The sequence below is a fragment of the Oncorhynchus mykiss genome, chromosome 12 (assembly GCF_013265735.2).
Source record: "Oncorhynchus mykiss isolate Arlee chromosome 12, USDA_OmykA_1.1, whole genome shotgun sequence".
Taxonomy (NCBI): Eukaryota; Metazoa; Chordata; class Actinopteri; order Salmoniformes; family Salmonidae; genus Oncorhynchus; species Oncorhynchus mykiss.
Genome location: NC_048576.1, coordinates 93,497,305 through 93,513,750, shown reverse-complemented (window position 1 = coordinate 93,513,750; position 16,446 = coordinate 93,497,305). Strand labels below are relative to the sequence as shown.

General features: G+C 46.5%; 2 protein-coding genes across 2 annotated transcripts; one reads left to right on the top strand and one right to left on the bottom strand.

Annotated features, from left to right (window-relative positions):
- Positions 1 to 532: 532 nt before the first annotated feature.
- Positions 533 to 10,459, bottom strand: aspdh (aspartate dehydrogenase domain containing). Its single transcript, XM_036939261.1, has 8 exons — positions 10,361 to 10,459; positions 8,833 to 8,892; positions 7,677 to 7,821; positions 7,513 to 7,597; positions 6,948 to 7,097; positions 4,752 to 4,975; positions 1,602 to 1,741; positions 533 to 1,484 (listed from the first exon to the last, which is right to left on the bottom strand). The coding sequence occupies exons 2-8, from the start codon at positions 8,885 to 8,887 to the stop codon at positions 1,447 to 1,449; spliced, it is 837 nt and encodes a 278-aa protein (XP_036795156.1). The 5' UTR covers positions 8,888 to 8,892; positions 10,361 to 10,459; the 3' UTR covers positions 533 to 1,446.
- A 1,825-nt stretch (positions 10,460 to 12,284) lies between these two features.
- Positions 12,285 to 16,436, top strand: LOC118937787 (lysoplasmalogenase-like). The gene is made up of 3 exons (XM_036939262.1): positions 12,285 to 12,559; positions 12,721 to 12,964; positions 15,255 to 16,436. The coding sequence occupies exons 1-3, from the start codon at positions 12,509 to 12,511 to the stop codon at positions 15,707 to 15,709; spliced, it is 750 nt and encodes a 249-aa protein (XP_036795157.1). The 5' UTR covers positions 12,285 to 12,508; the 3' UTR covers positions 15,710 to 16,436.
- The last annotated feature ends 10 nt before the right edge of the window (positions 16,437 to 16,446 follow it).

Sequence of the window (16,446 nt, the reverse complement as noted above, 5' to 3'; positions counted from 1 at the left end):
TTATTCCTTGTTCTGTACAATGTTCTCTACATGGAGTACTATATAACTCAATTCATGTTAAGTTCAAAAGAATACAAGATAAGAATACATCATTCAAACCAATTTAGGCTTCAGAACCTTATTTTTTGCAGATAGAACCTTCTAGTTTTAAGGTCACAATGGTGTGTGTGTGGTGTCAACACCAGGGCACTACATAAAGATCCTCATACATTACTGTTAACATGTATTACAGCTCAGTAGTGGATGTAACTGCATAAGAGCTGTAAAAGATGTAGGTTGTTGCTAGACGATTGCTAATGAATGTGGTGTCTGCCATCACCCTGAGAGAGAGTTGCTCATTTAACTTGTTACTTCACAAAGTCATGTTTTAATTTGTAGAGAAAAGGAGGGAAGTGCTGCTGGGATACAGTAGTAGGATGTTGTGTAGGATGAAGGTGCAACATTTGATTCCCCAGAATTGTAGATGCAGACTTGAAGGTTTTTGTCATCCTGATACAGTCACACCATATTATATGAACAAGCCCATCTTTGTCGAGCCTGATAGTCACACCATATTATATGAAGCAAGCCCATCTTTGTCCATCCTGATACAGTCACACCATATATGAAGCAAGCCCATCTTTGTCAATCCTGATACAGTCACACCATATTATATGAACAAGCCCATCTTTGTCGAGCCTGATAGTCACACCATATTATATGAAGCAAGCCCATCTTTGTCCATCCTGATACAGTCACACCATATATGAAGCAAGCCCATCTTTGTCAATCCTGATACAGTCACACCATATTATATGAAGCAAGCCCATCTTTGTCATCCTGATACAGTCACACCATATTATATGAAGCAAACCCATCTTTGTCAATCCTGATACAGTCACACCATATTCTATAAAGCAAGGCCATCTTTGTCATCCTGATACAGTCACACCATATTCTATAAAGCAAGGCCATCTTTGTCATCCTGATACAGTCACACCATATTATATGAACAAGCCCATCTTTGTCGAGCCTGATAGTCACACCATATTATATGAACAAGCCCATCTTTGTCGAGCCTGATAGTCACACCATATTATATGAAGCAAGCCCATCTTTGTCATCCTGATACAGTCACACCATATTATATGAAGCAAGCCGAACTTTGCTCACACATGATCAGTAACTACAGACACAGCCACTGCAGACTGTTCAGTACCGTAGTGTGTGTTTCAGTACCGTAGTGTGTGTTTCAGTACCATAGTGTTGTGTAGTGTGTGTTTCAGTACCATAGTGTTGTGTAGTGTGTGTTTCAGTACCATAGTGTTGTGTAGTGTGTGTTTCAGTACCATAATGTTGTGTAGTGTGTGTTTCAGTACCATAGTGTTGTGTAGTGTGTGTTTCAGTACCATAGTGTTGTGAGTGTTTGGTTGGTAGAGGGAATTGTCTTCTGAAATCCCTCCCTCTTCAGCACAAGTAAACCCGGCCACCATGTCCCTTACACACTGAGAGAAGAAAAGGAGAGGATGGACCGTTAGACAACACAACCCTTCATGTTCTCACACTGATTCATGCGAGAGACACACACACACACACACACACACTTCTACAGCAGAACCCACCCAGTAAGCTGCTCCAGAAGGAGTTGTAGGTGGCACTCCCAGTTACAGCTCCAAGTTTGGCTGGGTTCCTCCTCACTGTATGCACTGTGAAGCCATTGGCACCAGTAACCTCCACCTCCACCACATGGTAATCACTTAGTCTAAGAGAGGGAGAGAAGCCATTGGCACCAGTAACCTCCACCTCCACCACATGGTAATCACTTAGTCTAGGAGAGGGAGAGAAGCCATTGGCACCAGTAACCTCCACCACATGGTAATCACTTAGTCTAGGAGAGGGAGAGAAGCCATTGGCACCAGTAACCTCCACCACATGGTAATCACTTAGTCTAGGAGAGGGAGAGAAGCCATTGGCACCAGTAACCTCCACCTCCACCACATGGTAATCACTTAGTCTAGGAGAGGGAGAGAAGCCATTGGCACCAGTAACCTCCACCACATGGTAATCACTTAGTCTAGGAGAGGGAGAGAAGCCATTGGCACCAGTAACCTCCACCACATGGTAATCACTTAGTCTAGGAGAGAGAGAGAAGCCATTGGCACCAGTAACCTCCACCACATGGTAATCACTTAGTCTAGGAGAGGGAGAGAAGCCATTGGCACCAGTAACCTCCACCTGCACCACATGGTAATCACTTAGTCTAGGAGAGGGAGAGAAGCCTTTGGAACCAGTAACCTCCACCTCCACCACATGGTAATCACTTAGTCTAGGAGAGTGAGAGAAGCCATTGGAACCAGTAACCTCCACCTCCACCACATGGTAATCACTTAGTCTAGGAGAGGGAGAGAAGCCATTGGAACCAGTAACCTCCACCTCCACATCAGGGTAATCACTTAGTCTAGGAGAGGGAGAGAAGCCATTGGAACCAGTAACCTCCACCTCCACATCAGGGTAATCACTTAGTCTAGGAGAGGGAGAGAAGCCTTTGGAACCAGTAACCTCCACCACATGGTAATCACTTAGTCTAGGAGAGGGAGAGAAGCCATTGGCACCAGTAACCTCCACCTCCACCACATGGTAATCACTTAGTCTAGGAGAGGGAGAGAAGCCATTGGAACCAGTAACCCCCACCTCCACATCAGGGTAATCACTTAGTCTAGGAGAGGGAGAGAAGCTATTGGAACCAGTAACCTCCACCACATGGTAATCACTTAGTCTAGGAGAGGGAGAGAAGCCTTTGGAACCAGTAACCTCCACCACATGGTAATCACTTAGTCTAGGAGAGGGAGAGAAGCCATTGGCACCAGTAACCTCCACCACATGGTAATCACTTAGTCTAGGAGAGGGAGAGAAGCCATTGGCACCAGTAACCTCCACCTCCACCACATGGTAATCACTTAGTCTAGGAGAGGGAGAGAAGCCTTTGGAACCAGTAACCTCCACCACATGGTAATCACTTAGTCTAGGAGATGGAGAGAAGCCATTGGCACCAGTAACCTCCACCACATGGTAATCACTTAGTCTAGGAGATGGAGAGAAGCCATTGGAACCAGTGACCTCCACCTCCACATGGTAATCACTTAGTCTAGGAGAGGGAGAGAAGCCAATGGCACCAGTAACCTCCACCTCCACATGGTAATCACTTAGTCTAGGAGAGGGAGAGAAGCCATTGGCACCAGTAACCTCCACCTCCACCACATGGTAATCACTTAGTCTAGGAGAGGGAGAGAAGCCATTGGCACCAGTAACCTCCACCTGCACCACATGGTAATCACTTAGTCTAGGAGAGGGAGAGAAGCCTTTGGAACCAGTAACCTCCACCTCCACCACATGGTAATCACTTAGTCTAGGAGAGTGAGAGAAGCCATTGGAACCAGTAACCTCCACCTCCACCACATGGTAATCACTTAGTCTAGGAGAGGGAGAGAAGCCATTGGAACCAGTAACCTCCACCTCCACATCAGGGTAATCACTTAGTCTAGGAGAGGGAGAGAAGCCATTGGAACCAGTAACCTCCACCTCCACATCAGGGTAATCACTTAGTCTAGGAGAGGGAGAGAAGCCTTTGGAACCAGTAACCTCCACCACATGGTAATCACTTAGTCTAGGAGAGGGAGAGAAGCCATTGGCACCAGTAACCTCCACCTCCACCACATGGTAATCACTTAGTCTAGGAGAGGGAGAGAAGCCATTGGAACCAGTAACCCCCACCTCCACATCAGGGTAATCACTTAGTCTAGGAGAGGGAGAGAAGCTATTGGAACCAGTAACCTCCACCACATGGTAATCACTTAGTCTAGGAGAGGGAGAGAAGCCTTTGGAACCAGTAACCTCCACCACATGGTAATCACTTAGTCTAGGAGAGGGAGAGAAGCCATTGGCACCAGTAACCTCCACCACATGGTAATCACTTAGTCTAGGAGAGGGAGAGAAGCCATTGGCACCAGTAACCTCCACCTCCACCACATGGTAATCACTTAGTCTAGGAGAGGGAGAGAAGCCTTTGGAACCAGTAACCTCCACCACATGGTAATCACTTAGTCTAGGAGATGGAGAGAAGCCATTGGCACCAGTAACCTCCACCACATGGTAATCACTTAGTCTAGGAGATGGAGAGAAGCCATTGGAACCAGTGACCTCCACCTCCACATGGTAATCACTTAGTCTAGGAGAGGGAGAGAAGCCATTGGCACCAGTAACCTCCACCTCCACATGGTAATCACTTAGTCTAGGAGAGGGAGAGAAGCCATTGGCACCAGTAACCTCCACCTCCACCACATGGTAATCACTTAGTCTAGGAGAGGGAGAGAAGCCATTGGCACCAGTAACCTCCACCACATGGTAATCACTTAGTCTAGGAGATGGAGAGAAGCCATTGGCACCAGTAACCTCCACCTCATGGTAATCACTTAGTCCAGGAGAGGGAGAGAAGCCATTGGCACCAGTAACCTCCACCTCCACCACATGGTAATCACTTAGTCTAGGAGATGGAGAGAAGCCATTGGCACCAGTAACCTCCACCTCATGGTAATTAGTGAATTAAGTTCTTGCACAGCTGTGCTTCAGAGTGGGGGTTCCTTAATTGAAATATATTTTGTAACACTATGGGCAGAACAAGCCCACCTCCTTGCTTGTTCTGCCCATAGTGTTACAGTGATTCCCATTGTAAAAGAGCACTCTGAATCTTGGGTTATTTATGAAGCTTTGCATACGCCGTATCCGACACAATCTCCCCCTGGACGCCAGCGAAACCCAGGGTCCCCGCTGCGATGGCCGCTGCCGCCATGGTGTTGACGTTGTTAGGGGCAACGGGACAGAGCTCTGCCACGGAGCCACTGAATAAGACCCGCCTCCCCTCATCCTCTGTCCAATCAGACAGCACATCTCCTGTCAGACGGAAACATGACGGGTGCTTGGACATCCGGATGAACAGTGCCTTCAAGCAAACAACAAGAGGAGGGGCGTGAGATTAGTAAAGAAAGAGGAGAGGAACAGAGGCAGAGGAGGGATTTAGAAAACTTGTGTTTTGTACATCAGTAATACAACAGAAACTCTAAGATTTCAAGGGAATAGAGAGCAATAGTAAGTATTTTTGTAGGAACTAACTCCACCATGGTTCGTTGGACAAAGTCTATGGGGAAATTAATGGCGTTTTTGTAGGGATTTTGGGAAAATGCAGAAAATAAAGTCTATGTAACAGCCATCTATGTATCTACAGCCATCTATGTAACAGCCACTACAACCATTCTGTATGCTCTATGTAACAGCATTCTGTCCACTACAACCATTCTGTATGTAACAGCATTCTGTCCACTACAACCATTCTGTATGCTCTATGTAACAGCATTCTGTCCACTACAACCATTCTGTATGTAACAGCATTCTGTCCACTACAACCATTCTGTATGCTCTATGTAACAGCATTCTGTCCACTACAACCATTCTGTATGTAACAGCATTCTGTCCACTACAACCATTCTGTATGCTCTATGTAACAGCATTCTGTCCACTACAACCATTCTGTATGCTTTATGTAACAGCATTCTGTCCACTACAACCATTCTGTATGTAACAGCATTCTGTCCACTACAACCATTCTGTATGCTCTATGTAACAGCATTCTGTCCACTACAACCATTCTGTATGTAACAGCATTCTGTCCACTACAACCATTCTGTATGCTCTATGTAACAGCATTCTGTCCACTACAACCATTCTGTATGCTTTATGTAACAGCATTCTGTCCACTACAACCATTCTGTATGTAACAGCATTCTGTCCACTACAACCATTCTGTATGCTCTATGTAACAGCATTCTGTCCACTACAACCATTCTGTATGCTTTATGTAACAGCATTCTGTCCACTACAACCATTCTGTATGTAACAGCATTCTGTCCACTACAACCATTCTGTATGCTCTATGTAACAGCATTCTGTCCACTACAACCATTCTGTATGCTTTATGTAACAGCATTCTGTCCAGTACAACCATTCTGTATGCTTTATGTAACAGCATTCTGTCCACTACAACCATTCTGTATGCTTTATGTAACAGCATTCTGTCCACTACAACCATTCTGTATGCTCTATGTAACAGCATTCTGTCCACTACAACCATTCTGTATGCTCTATGTAACAGCATTCTGTCCACTACAACAATTCTGCATGCTCTATGCAACAGCATTCTGTCCAGTACAACCATTCTGTCCAGTAAACCATTCTGTCCAGTACAACCATTCTGTCCAGTAAACTATTCTGTCCAGTACAACCATTCTGTCCAGTACAACCATTCTGTATGCTCTATGTAACAGCATTCTGTCCACTACAACCATTCTGTATGCTCTATGCAACAGCATTCTGTCCAGTACAACCATTCGGTCCACTACAACCATTCTGTCCACTACAACCATTATGCATGCTCTATGCAACAGCATTCTGTCCAGTACAACCATTCTGTCCAGTACAACCATTCTGTATGCTCTATGCAACAGCATTCTGTCTAGTACAACCATTCTGTATGTAACAACATTCTGTCCAGTACAACCATTCTGCATGCTCTATTCTGACATATCAGAAGATTAGAAATAGAGAACAATGACCTTCTTCACCTTTAATAACAATCTGAATTGAATCTCATATTAATGAGGTCTACACATTCTCTTATACTAACTCTTATATATTAACTTAACTATCTACATAACGTAACCAACTTAACTATTAACTATGCTATCCCTTATAAATGAATCTCATATTAATGAGGTCTACACATTCTCTTATATTAACTCTTATATATTAACTTAACTATCTACATAACGTAACCAACTTAACTATTAACTATGCTATCCCTTATAAACAAACATATTGTATTTGTTAAGTCCCCTTTCCTCCTCCCTCTTTCCCGGCACCTTTAAAGATCCACTATCATTGAGTCTCAGGATATCCTGGCCTCCCCACAATGCACCACTGGGGATATATAGGGTCCTCCCATGATGCTCTGCAGCCTGGCGCAGTTCCTGGTTCAGCTGTGGGTCTGAGAGGGCTGAAGGAGAGCCCACCTAAAACAGAGGCAGACAGAGAGAGAGAGAGGGAGGGAGGGTGTAGTAGTTACTTCATTTCTGGTGCACAGGGTAACAAATTACTTTAAAAGAAAGAAATTAGACCACAATCTGTTCAAGGACTACCTCCGTACTGTAACTTGCCGTGTTTCAGATTGGTGTGTGAGGGAAATCCTCCTTTTATCCTGTTGTCATTAGCATATACTGTTAGCATTTATTTATATAGGCATGTTATGCCAGGTGTTTTTCCAGGTTATCCATGCTAGCTAAAGAATGTTCAATAAGAGATAATGCTCTAAAGTGTTCATTTAGATGTTTTTAGAAACAGAGAGAGATCTTACTAGAAAATAGAAACAGAGAGAGAGAGAGAGAGGGATCTAACTAGAAAATAGAAACAGCGAGAGAGAGATCTTACCAGAAAATGGGCCTTAGAGAGGAATTGGACTCCAAAGTCTTTTACAATTTTGGGATGACACACCTCCACAATCACATCAGCACCCCTAGAACACAGACACACACGTTACTTGTGCACATGACATAACACACATTACAGTGTGTGTGTGTGACATGGTTCTCTACCTGTCTGTAAAGTCTGGGAGGTTGTGTAGAATGAGCTCCTCAGCCACTGATTCCCTGAGTTTGTCAGTGTTTCTGTTCCACACAAAGACCAGTGTCAGGCCCACCTGGGCCCCTTCTCTCTGGAGCCGCTCCACAAGGTACTGCCCTGAAAGTTCAACACGTTCACCTTGAATGGGCAGCGTTTACACAGGCAGAACAATTCTGATATGTTGTCCACTTACTGGCAAAGAGCTGATCTGATTGGTCAAAAGACCAATTGGTGAAAGGAATATCAGAATTGGGCTGGCTGTGTAATCACAGGAGGTTGGTGGCACCTTAATCGGGGAGAACAGTCTTGTGGTAATGACTGGAGCGATATTAGTGGATTGGTAACAAGCATATAAAACATGGTTTCCATGGTTTCCATGTGTTCGATGCCATTCCATTTGCTCCGTTCTGGCCATTATTATGTAGTATTGACTACTACATACAGTAGTAGGCAATACAAACTGAAAACCATGAATACAACAAAAGGCCTATCATAAATATACAATCAACATTATGAATACCAGTAGGTACAGATGTAGGATCTAAATTTGATCACCCTGTTGCAGGACAACTTGTAGTGTATTTCAGTTTTAAAAAGTCTTCTGAAGTTTGTAATTTCCACTCTGAAATTTCAGACTTGATTTTCCCTAACAAAAAAATGTCCTTTAATAATAATACACATAATAATCCACATTTCCTGTTGCTGCAGGATTATTTTCCTGCTGTAGCAAACTGGCTCAAATTAAGATCCTACATCTGTAGATAAAAGGTCAAACAGAACATGAACCTGGTGAACTCTCCACCCAATCAGTACATTAGTTGATCAATTAACAATCAGACAGAGAAGAAACCCAGCAGTACTTAATGTAAATGAATGACCCTGTTGTAAAGTGGTATGATTTACGAAGATGGGACCTACTGACACAGACTGACCACAGCAATCAACCCAGGGACTGCAGCTGAAAATTAGCCGGCTGGCTAAAACTGGCACTTTTATAGTAATGTTGATGAATGTGCATCTTCCCTGTAAAACCACATTTAATAAATGAATCCATTCCAGAGTGAGAACATATGAGATGTGGTGAGGAGGGAGGAAGAGAGGAGGAAGAGAGGGGAATACACCACTGACCTAAATGTCCATATCCCACAACTCCAATTCTCATCACTGGCAACATGTCAGTCATGGTTCCTGGTGAGAAAGAAGACAAGAGAAGACAAGTATATGAGTTGATAATTCCCACTGACAGTGGAGCTCTCCTTCTCTCATGACCTCACACCTCCCTCCACCCACCTCCCCATGACCTCACACCTCCCTCCACCCACCTCCCCATGACCTCACACCTCACTCCACCCACCTCCCCATGACCTCACAACTCACTCCACCCACCTCCCCATGATCTCACACCTCACCCCACCCACCTCCCCATGACGTCACACCTCACACCACCCACCTCCCCATGGTGCCAGAGAGACTGGCTCTCTCCTTCTCTCATGATCTCACACCTCACTCCACCCAACTCCCCATGGTGCCAGAGAGACTGGCTCTCTCCTTCCCTCATGATCTCACACCTCACTCCACCCAACTCCCCATGGTGCCAGAGAGACTGGCTCTCTCCTTCCCTCATGATCTCACACCTCACTCCACCCACCTCCCCATGGTGCCAGAGAGACTTGCTCTCTCCTTCTCTCATGACCTCACACCTGACACCACCCACCTCCCCATGACCTCACACCTCACCCCACCCACCTCCCCATGACCTCACACCTCACACCACCCACCTCCCCATGGTGCCAGAGAGACTGGCTCTCTCCTTCTCTCATGACCTCACACCTCACACCACCCACCTCCCCATGGTGCCAGAGAGACTGGCCCTCTCCTTCTCTCATGACCTCACACCACCCACCTCCCCATGGTGCCAGAGAGACTGGCTCTCTCCTTCTCTCATGACCTCACACCTCACACCACCCACCTCCCCATGGTGCCAGAGAGACTGGCCCTCTCCTTCTCTCATGACCTCACACCACCAACCTCCCCATGGTGCCAGAGAGACTGGCTCTCTCTTTCTCTCATGACCTCACACCTCACTCCACCCACCTCCCCATGGTGCCAGAGGGACTGGCTCTCTCCTTCTCTCATGATCTCACACCTCACACCACCCACCTCCCCATGGTGCCAGAGAGACTGGCTCTCTCCTTCTCTCATGATCTCACACCTCACACCACCCACCTCCCCATGGTGCCAGAGAGACGGGCTCTTCAAACTATCCATGACCCCTCTGACCCGGCCAATGATTGCTTGCCAGGGTTCAGGTTGTTAGGAGGCTGGACACCTGAACATCCTCACTTCCTTTCCAGGTCAGAGCCTCACTATAGATTTATACAGCCCTTCCTTCTCTCATTGGGCCATCAGCTATTGTATTATATACAGCTTTATCATTGTTTCTATTCTCTCTCTCTCTCTCTCTCTCTCTTGCTCTCTCTCTCTCAGCTCTTCATCTTTTCAAGGCCTTCTCTTAGTACCTAGACCCTATCTACTCTCTCTCTCTCTCTCTCTCTCTCAGCTCTTCATCTTTTCAAGGCCTTCTCTTAGTACCTAGACCCTATCTACTCTGGTGGTCCTCAAAACTCTCCTTTTAACAACGTTCACTGCTACTCACCGGTGAATTCCTCTCCCTGCTCTCTTTCTCTCTTTCTCTCCAAACCTTCTCCTTCGCAATCTACATTCCAACTGACACCCCTTCTCAGAGGATTGTGGGAAAGGTAGGGGTCAAAGTCCGACTCTGAGAGAACATGTTAATTATTAGTCCCTGTATCAGTGAAATTGTTGTGGGTTTTGTTTTTGAACCCACACATTTTCACAAAGTTTAGCAGCTGTGCAAGGAAGAGCTGGCAGTGAAAGGAAACTACCTGAACAAGTCATAGATTATGGACAAACCGAATGATAACTATACTGCCGTTATCTGACTGATAATATATTTGATGGATTTTATCTATATTTTGATCAACACAATTTCTGTTGGTCTTGTAATGGACACAGCAAAGCCTATGAGCTGCGCCACACACGGAAGTGATTACAGCTGAATGTGGGACAATGTAATGTACACAGTACAATGTACACAGTAGCCTAAGTCACATGCTGCCTCCAGTGGCAACACAGTCGTAGAAGCATCAAAGGAATACCATTACAACATTGTCTGTGTGTGACGTCATACCGGCATCCTGCTAGTTAATGACCTATTCTGCCCTTAGATCACCTGACCCGACAGGCCAGTTGACCCTCTTGGTGGTAGGGTTCTGGGTTCACTACAGGTTCACTATTGTTCATAGAACTAGGGTTAGAACCCTTAGTGTTGGTATGACTGAATGTATCTACTGCCACTGTGTGGACAAACTAAGTACTGCTGGTGACTGTTGCATACAGTGGTGGATAGACACACTTTAAGTAGAGTGAGTCGCTCTATTCCCCAAAATGTATCACATACCAACTAATACTTGTCTTTATTTACAACCTTGAGGCAGGAGATGATGAGAAGAATGGTTTTGATGAGATGCTGATAGAGATTGTATATTGTACAGGGATTGTTGTAGGACTGTCCCCAAGGTAATAGCCATGCTATCTGACATTGGCTACTGACACAAGTCCTCATTCTGCATGTCAGAGGGACATATTTGTAGCCTGGTCCCAGATCTGTTTGCACTTTTGCCTACTAAATCCCATTAGGAATTGGCAGTAGAGCCGAGACAGACTGGCACCCAGGCTAGCATATTTGTTCTACATAATATATATTTTCTAAATATCTGAACGTTCCACAGCCTTGTTCAGAGTCATGTGTCCTACTGAACACAGCCTTGTTCAGAGTCATGTGTCCTACTGAACACAGCCTTGTTCAGAGTCATGTGTCCTACTGAACACAGCCTTGTTCAGAGTCATGTGTCCTACTGAACACAGCCTTGTTCAGAGTCATGTGTCCTACTAAACACAGCCCGGTTCAGAGCCATGTGTCCTACTGAACACAGCCCGGTTCAGAGTCATGTGTCCTACTGAACACAGCCCGGTTCAGAGTCATGTGTCCTACTGAACACAGCCTTGTTCAGAGTCATGTGTCCTACTGAACACAGCCTTGTTCAGAGTCATGTGTCCTACTGAACACAGCCTTGTTCAGAGTCATGTGTCCTACTAAACACAGCCCGGTTCAGAGCCATGTGTCCTACTGAACACAGCCCGGTTCAGAGTCGTGTCCTACTGAACACAGCCCAGTTCAGAGCCATGTGTCCTACTGAACACAGCCCGGTTCAGAGTCATGTGTCCTACTGAACACAGCCCGGTTCAGAGTCATGTGTCCTACTGAACACAGCCCGGTTCAGAGTCATGTGTCCTACTGAACACAGCCCGGTTCAGAGTCATGTGTCCTGCTGAACACAGCCCGGTTCAGAGCCATGTCTTAATACATGGCTCTGGCCCAGTTCAACTTCACCCTCAAGTTGATGATGTCACTTATCTGGTCTAGTTGGATGGGCCAAGGGTCACTACTGGCAGAGTTGAAAAGTAAAACTGAGAGGAGGAGACATTGGGCATTGATTATAACTGAGCAATCTGACAGATAACGTGTCACTGTGATTGGTCCAAAGTTCAATGTCGACCGGCACCAAGAGACAGGGACACACTCAGACAGACTGAACCAGTGGAGAGAGAAGAGACAAGGAAGTCCAGAGGAAAAGAGAAACACATGAAATCCTCTGGAAGGAGGCAGGACTGAAGGAAACCGGTACAGCCCAGATACACACAGCTCTTGGTTCTGAGAGAGATGGACATCCTTGAAACAGCCGCCTATGACCGAAGACAGCGCAGGAACACGGTATGATCCTTACCTCTAATCACACACGCATGCACACACACACACACAAACACTTTTTTGTGTTAATGTATAATAATGTCATTATTTTAAATCTCTCATATTAACTACCTCCCTTCTTCCTCTCCTCTCGTCTCCCCTTCCTCTCTCTCTCTCTCTTTCAGTACTGTGTTCTACTACTCTCTCTCTCGCCGTTCTTCCTGGCCATCGCTGTCTACTTCTATCTGTGGATCCCTGACTCCTCCCCCTCCATCTTCGCTGCGGCTATTAAGGCCGCCCCTGTCATCTCATTGGCTCTCCTGGTGCTGAGCTACAAAGGGGGGAGGAGTCTCCTCGGCGTGGCGGGGGGCCTGATCTTCTCGGCAGGCGGAGACTGTTGCCTTATATGGCCCGAGCTGTTTCTCCATGGTAACGAGAGCTTTTTCTACTGCTACTGATAAAGTCCTGCAGACACTGCAGACATGGCAGATAGCCTAGAGGTTAGAGAGGGCAAGCCAGAAACTGGAGGTTTGGCAGTTTGAATCCCATGTCTGACTGGATGTCACTGGAGGGTTGGCAGTTTGAATCCCATATCTGACTGGATGTCACTGGAGGGTTGGCAGTTTGAATCCCATATCTGACTGGAGGGTTGGCAGTTTGAATCCCATGTCTGACTGGAGGGTTGGCAGTTTGAATCCCATATCTGACTGGAGGGTTGGCAGTTTGAATCCCATGTCTGACTGGAGGGTTGGCAGTTTGAATCCCATGTCTGATTGGATGTCACTGGAGGGTTGGCAGTTTGAATCCCATATCTGACTGGATGTCACTGGAGGGTTGGCAGTTTGAATCTTATGTCTGACTGGAGGGTTGGCAGTTTGAATCCCATGTCTGACTGGAGGGTTGGCAGTTTGAATCCCATGTCTGACTGGATGTCACTGGAGGATTGGCAGTTTGAATCCCATGTCTGACTGGAGGGTTGGCAGTTTGAATCCCATGTCTGATTGGAGGATTGGCAGTTTGAATCCCATATCTGACTGGATGTCACTGGAGGGTTGCCAGTTTGAATCCCATGTCTGACTGGAGGATTGGCAGTTTGAATCCCATATCTGACTGGATGTCACTGGAGGGTTGGCAGTTTGAATCCCATGTCTGATTGGATGTCACTGGAGGGTTGGCAGTTTGAATCCCATGTCTGAATGGAGGGTTGGCAGTTTGAATCCCATGTCTGACTGGAGGGTTGGCAGTTTAAATCCCATGTCTGACTGGAGGGTTGGCAGTTTGAATCCCATGTCTGACTGGAGGGTTGGCAGTTTGAATCCCATGTCTGATTGGATGTCACTGGAGGGTTGGCAGTTTGAATCCCATATCTGACTGGATGTCACTGGAGGTTTGGCAGTTTGAATCCCATGTCTGATTGGAGGGTTGGCAGTTTGAATCCCATGTCTGACTGGAGGGTTGGCAGTTTGAATCCCATGTCTGACTGGAGGGTTGGCAGTTTGAATCCCATATCTGACTAGATGTCACTGGAGGGTTGGCAGTTTGAATCCCATGTCTGACTGGAGGGTTGGCAGTTTGAATCCCATGTCTGATTGGATGTCACTGGAGGGTTGGCAGTTTGAATCCCATGTCTGATTGGAGGGTTGGCAGTTTGAATCCCATGTCTGACTGGAGGGTTGGCAGTTTGAATCCCATGTCTGATTGGATGTCACTGGAGGGTTGGCAGTTTGAATCCCATGTCTGACTGGAGGGTTGGCAGTTTGAATCCCATGTCTGACTGGAGGGTTGGCAGTTTGAATCCCATGTCTGATTGGATGTCACTGGAGGGTTGGCAGTTTGAATCCCATGTCTGACTGGAGGGTTGACAGTTTGAATCCCATGTCTGACTGGAGGGTTGGCAGTTTGAATCCCATGTCTGATTGGATGTCACTGGAGGGTTGGCAGTTTGAATCCCATGTCTGACTGGAGGGTTGACAGTTTGAATCCCATGTCTGACTGGAGGGTTGGCAGTTTGAATCCCATGTCTGACTGGAGGGTGGCTGGTGTGTAACGTCACTGGAGTACTCTGACATACTTCAATGACTATAAACCATGTATGGCTAATATGGTAAGGTATGCCAGCAGCATACCACCCTGCATACCACTGCTGGCTTGCTTCTGAAGCTAAGCAGGGTTGGTCCTGGTCAGTCCCTGGATGGGAGACCAGATGCTGCTGGAAGTGGTGTTGGAGGGCCAGTTGGAGGCACTCTTCCCTCTGGTCTAAAACAATGGCCCAGGGCAGTGATTGGGGACACTGCCCTGTGTAGGGTGCTGTCTTTTGGATGGGACGTTAAACGGGTGTCCTGACTCTCTGGGGTCACTAAAGATCCCATGGCACTTATCGTAAGAGATGGGGTGTTAACCCTGGTGTCCTGGCTAAATTACCAATCTGGCCCTCAAACCATCATGGTCACCTAATAAACCCCAGTTTACAATTGGCTCATTCATCCCCCTCCTCTCCCCTGTAACATATCAATAAATGGTGACATCAACTGCTGTTGTGCACTTGAGCAAGACACTCAACCCACAACTGCTGCTCTTGGGGTGTTGCACTGCAGCTGACTGTCTGCTCCAACCGCTCTGCTTGTCTTGTTGGGGAGGATAAAGCACATAGACAAATCTCTATTTTAGGTAGAATACAGGCAATAAAGTAATGTTGTTGTCTCTCTAATCCTCTCCTCAGGAATGGCCTCCTTCGCCTTGGCCCACCTGCTCTACTCCCTCACCTTCCTCTCCACTCGTTACTCCTCCCCCAGCTCCTCCTCTTCCCTGTCCTACTTCTTCTGCCTGCTCCTGTGGCTGCTGGGGGGAGGCCTCTACGCTTACCTCTTCCCTTTCCTGCAGAAGACACCGGACGCGGCCGCCCTGACTCCCAGGGTCGGGGTGTACGTGGCTCTGATCGTCCTGATGGCTACGCTGGCGGTTCGCACCCGCCGACCGCTGATCATGCTGGGCAGTTTGATCTTCATGACCTCTGACCTGACGCTGGCGCTGCAGACCTTCAAAGTGACGGAGCCCCTGGAGCACGGCAGGCACATCGTCATGACGACGTACTACCTGGCGCAGCTGCTGATCGCCGTGGGTGACATCAAGGCCGCGGAGGGCGGGGATGAGTTTGCCAAATGGAAGAAATCTTAGTTAAGGGGTCATGTGAGATAGGGGCCAGGTCCCAATTTTCCACCCTGCTCCCGAAGTGTACAAACAACTGTCCCCTTTCTCACATGGACTTTACAATGGTGGAAACTCCCTCCAGCCTACTTATACTAATCTCACGCTTTTAAATCAATGACAGGGAGTGGTTAAGTGCACAATTCTGGAAAAGGGTGGAGAATCAGGACGTTGCCATGGAAAGCAAACTTGGGACTACCATTCTCTGACTAGTCGGCAGCTATAGGAACTTCAGGCTGTTTGTTGAGACTAGACTGAGAATGAGGCAGAAAGAAGTTGAAAAAGGAAGATTCCCCCCAAAGAAAATCCTCTTTATTAAACTAAACCTCAGAGTATCAGGACAGTCTGTCCGTTTGTTGAGAAAGCTCAGGAATGGGAAACATAACCACTGCCAAAATTCAGACAGCTAGATGCAAGGACTGACATGAGACGGACTTGACAGTATTTTCCATAGTCCAGAATAAAGTTAGAAATATCATTCTCCTTCACTCTGTCTGTGAAAACAGTCCTACGGTCTTAAAGACATGATTTGAGATGTGATGCACTTCCCTTGTTAGTTGTGATTTATCAAACACATTCTGTATAACGGTCTGTTGATATGAAGAGACGATTCTCAGAAATGAAGTCCCTTATGAAAAAATAAAATGTTAATTTATTCATGATGAAATGGGGATGAAAAATAAAGGTGTGTTACATATTTCATGTTA

What these genes read in the sequence shown, in the direction of transcription:
- aspdh (XM_036939261.1), bottom strand. Translation starts at nt 8,887, where the DNA reads ATGACTGACATGTTGCCAGTGATGAGAATTGGAGTTGTGGGATATGGA. An exon ending in CTCCCAGACTTTACAGACAG is followed by an intron (nt 7,598 to 7,676) that starts GTAGAGAACCAT and finishes TCTGTGTTCTAG; the next exon opens with GGGTGCTGATGTGATTGTGG. An exon ending in TCTCTAAGGCCCATTTTCTG is followed by an intron (nt 7,098 to 7,512) that starts GTAAGATCTCTC and finishes CCTCTGTTTTAG; the next exon opens with GTGGGCTCTCCTTCAGCCCT.
- LOC118937787 (XM_036939262.1), top strand. Translation starts at nt 12,509, where the DNA reads ATGGACATCCTTGAAACAGCCGCCTATGACCGAAGACAGCGCAGGAAC. An exon ending in GAAGACAGCGCAGGAACACG is followed by an intron (nt 12,560 to 12,720) that starts GTATGATCCTTA and finishes TCTCTCTTTCAG; the next exon opens with TACTGTGTTCTACTACTCTC. An exon ending in GCCCGAGCTGTTTCTCCATG is followed by an intron (nt 12,965 to 15,254) that starts GTAACGAGAGCT and finishes TCCTCTCCTCAG; the next exon opens with GAATGGCCTCCTTCGCCTTG.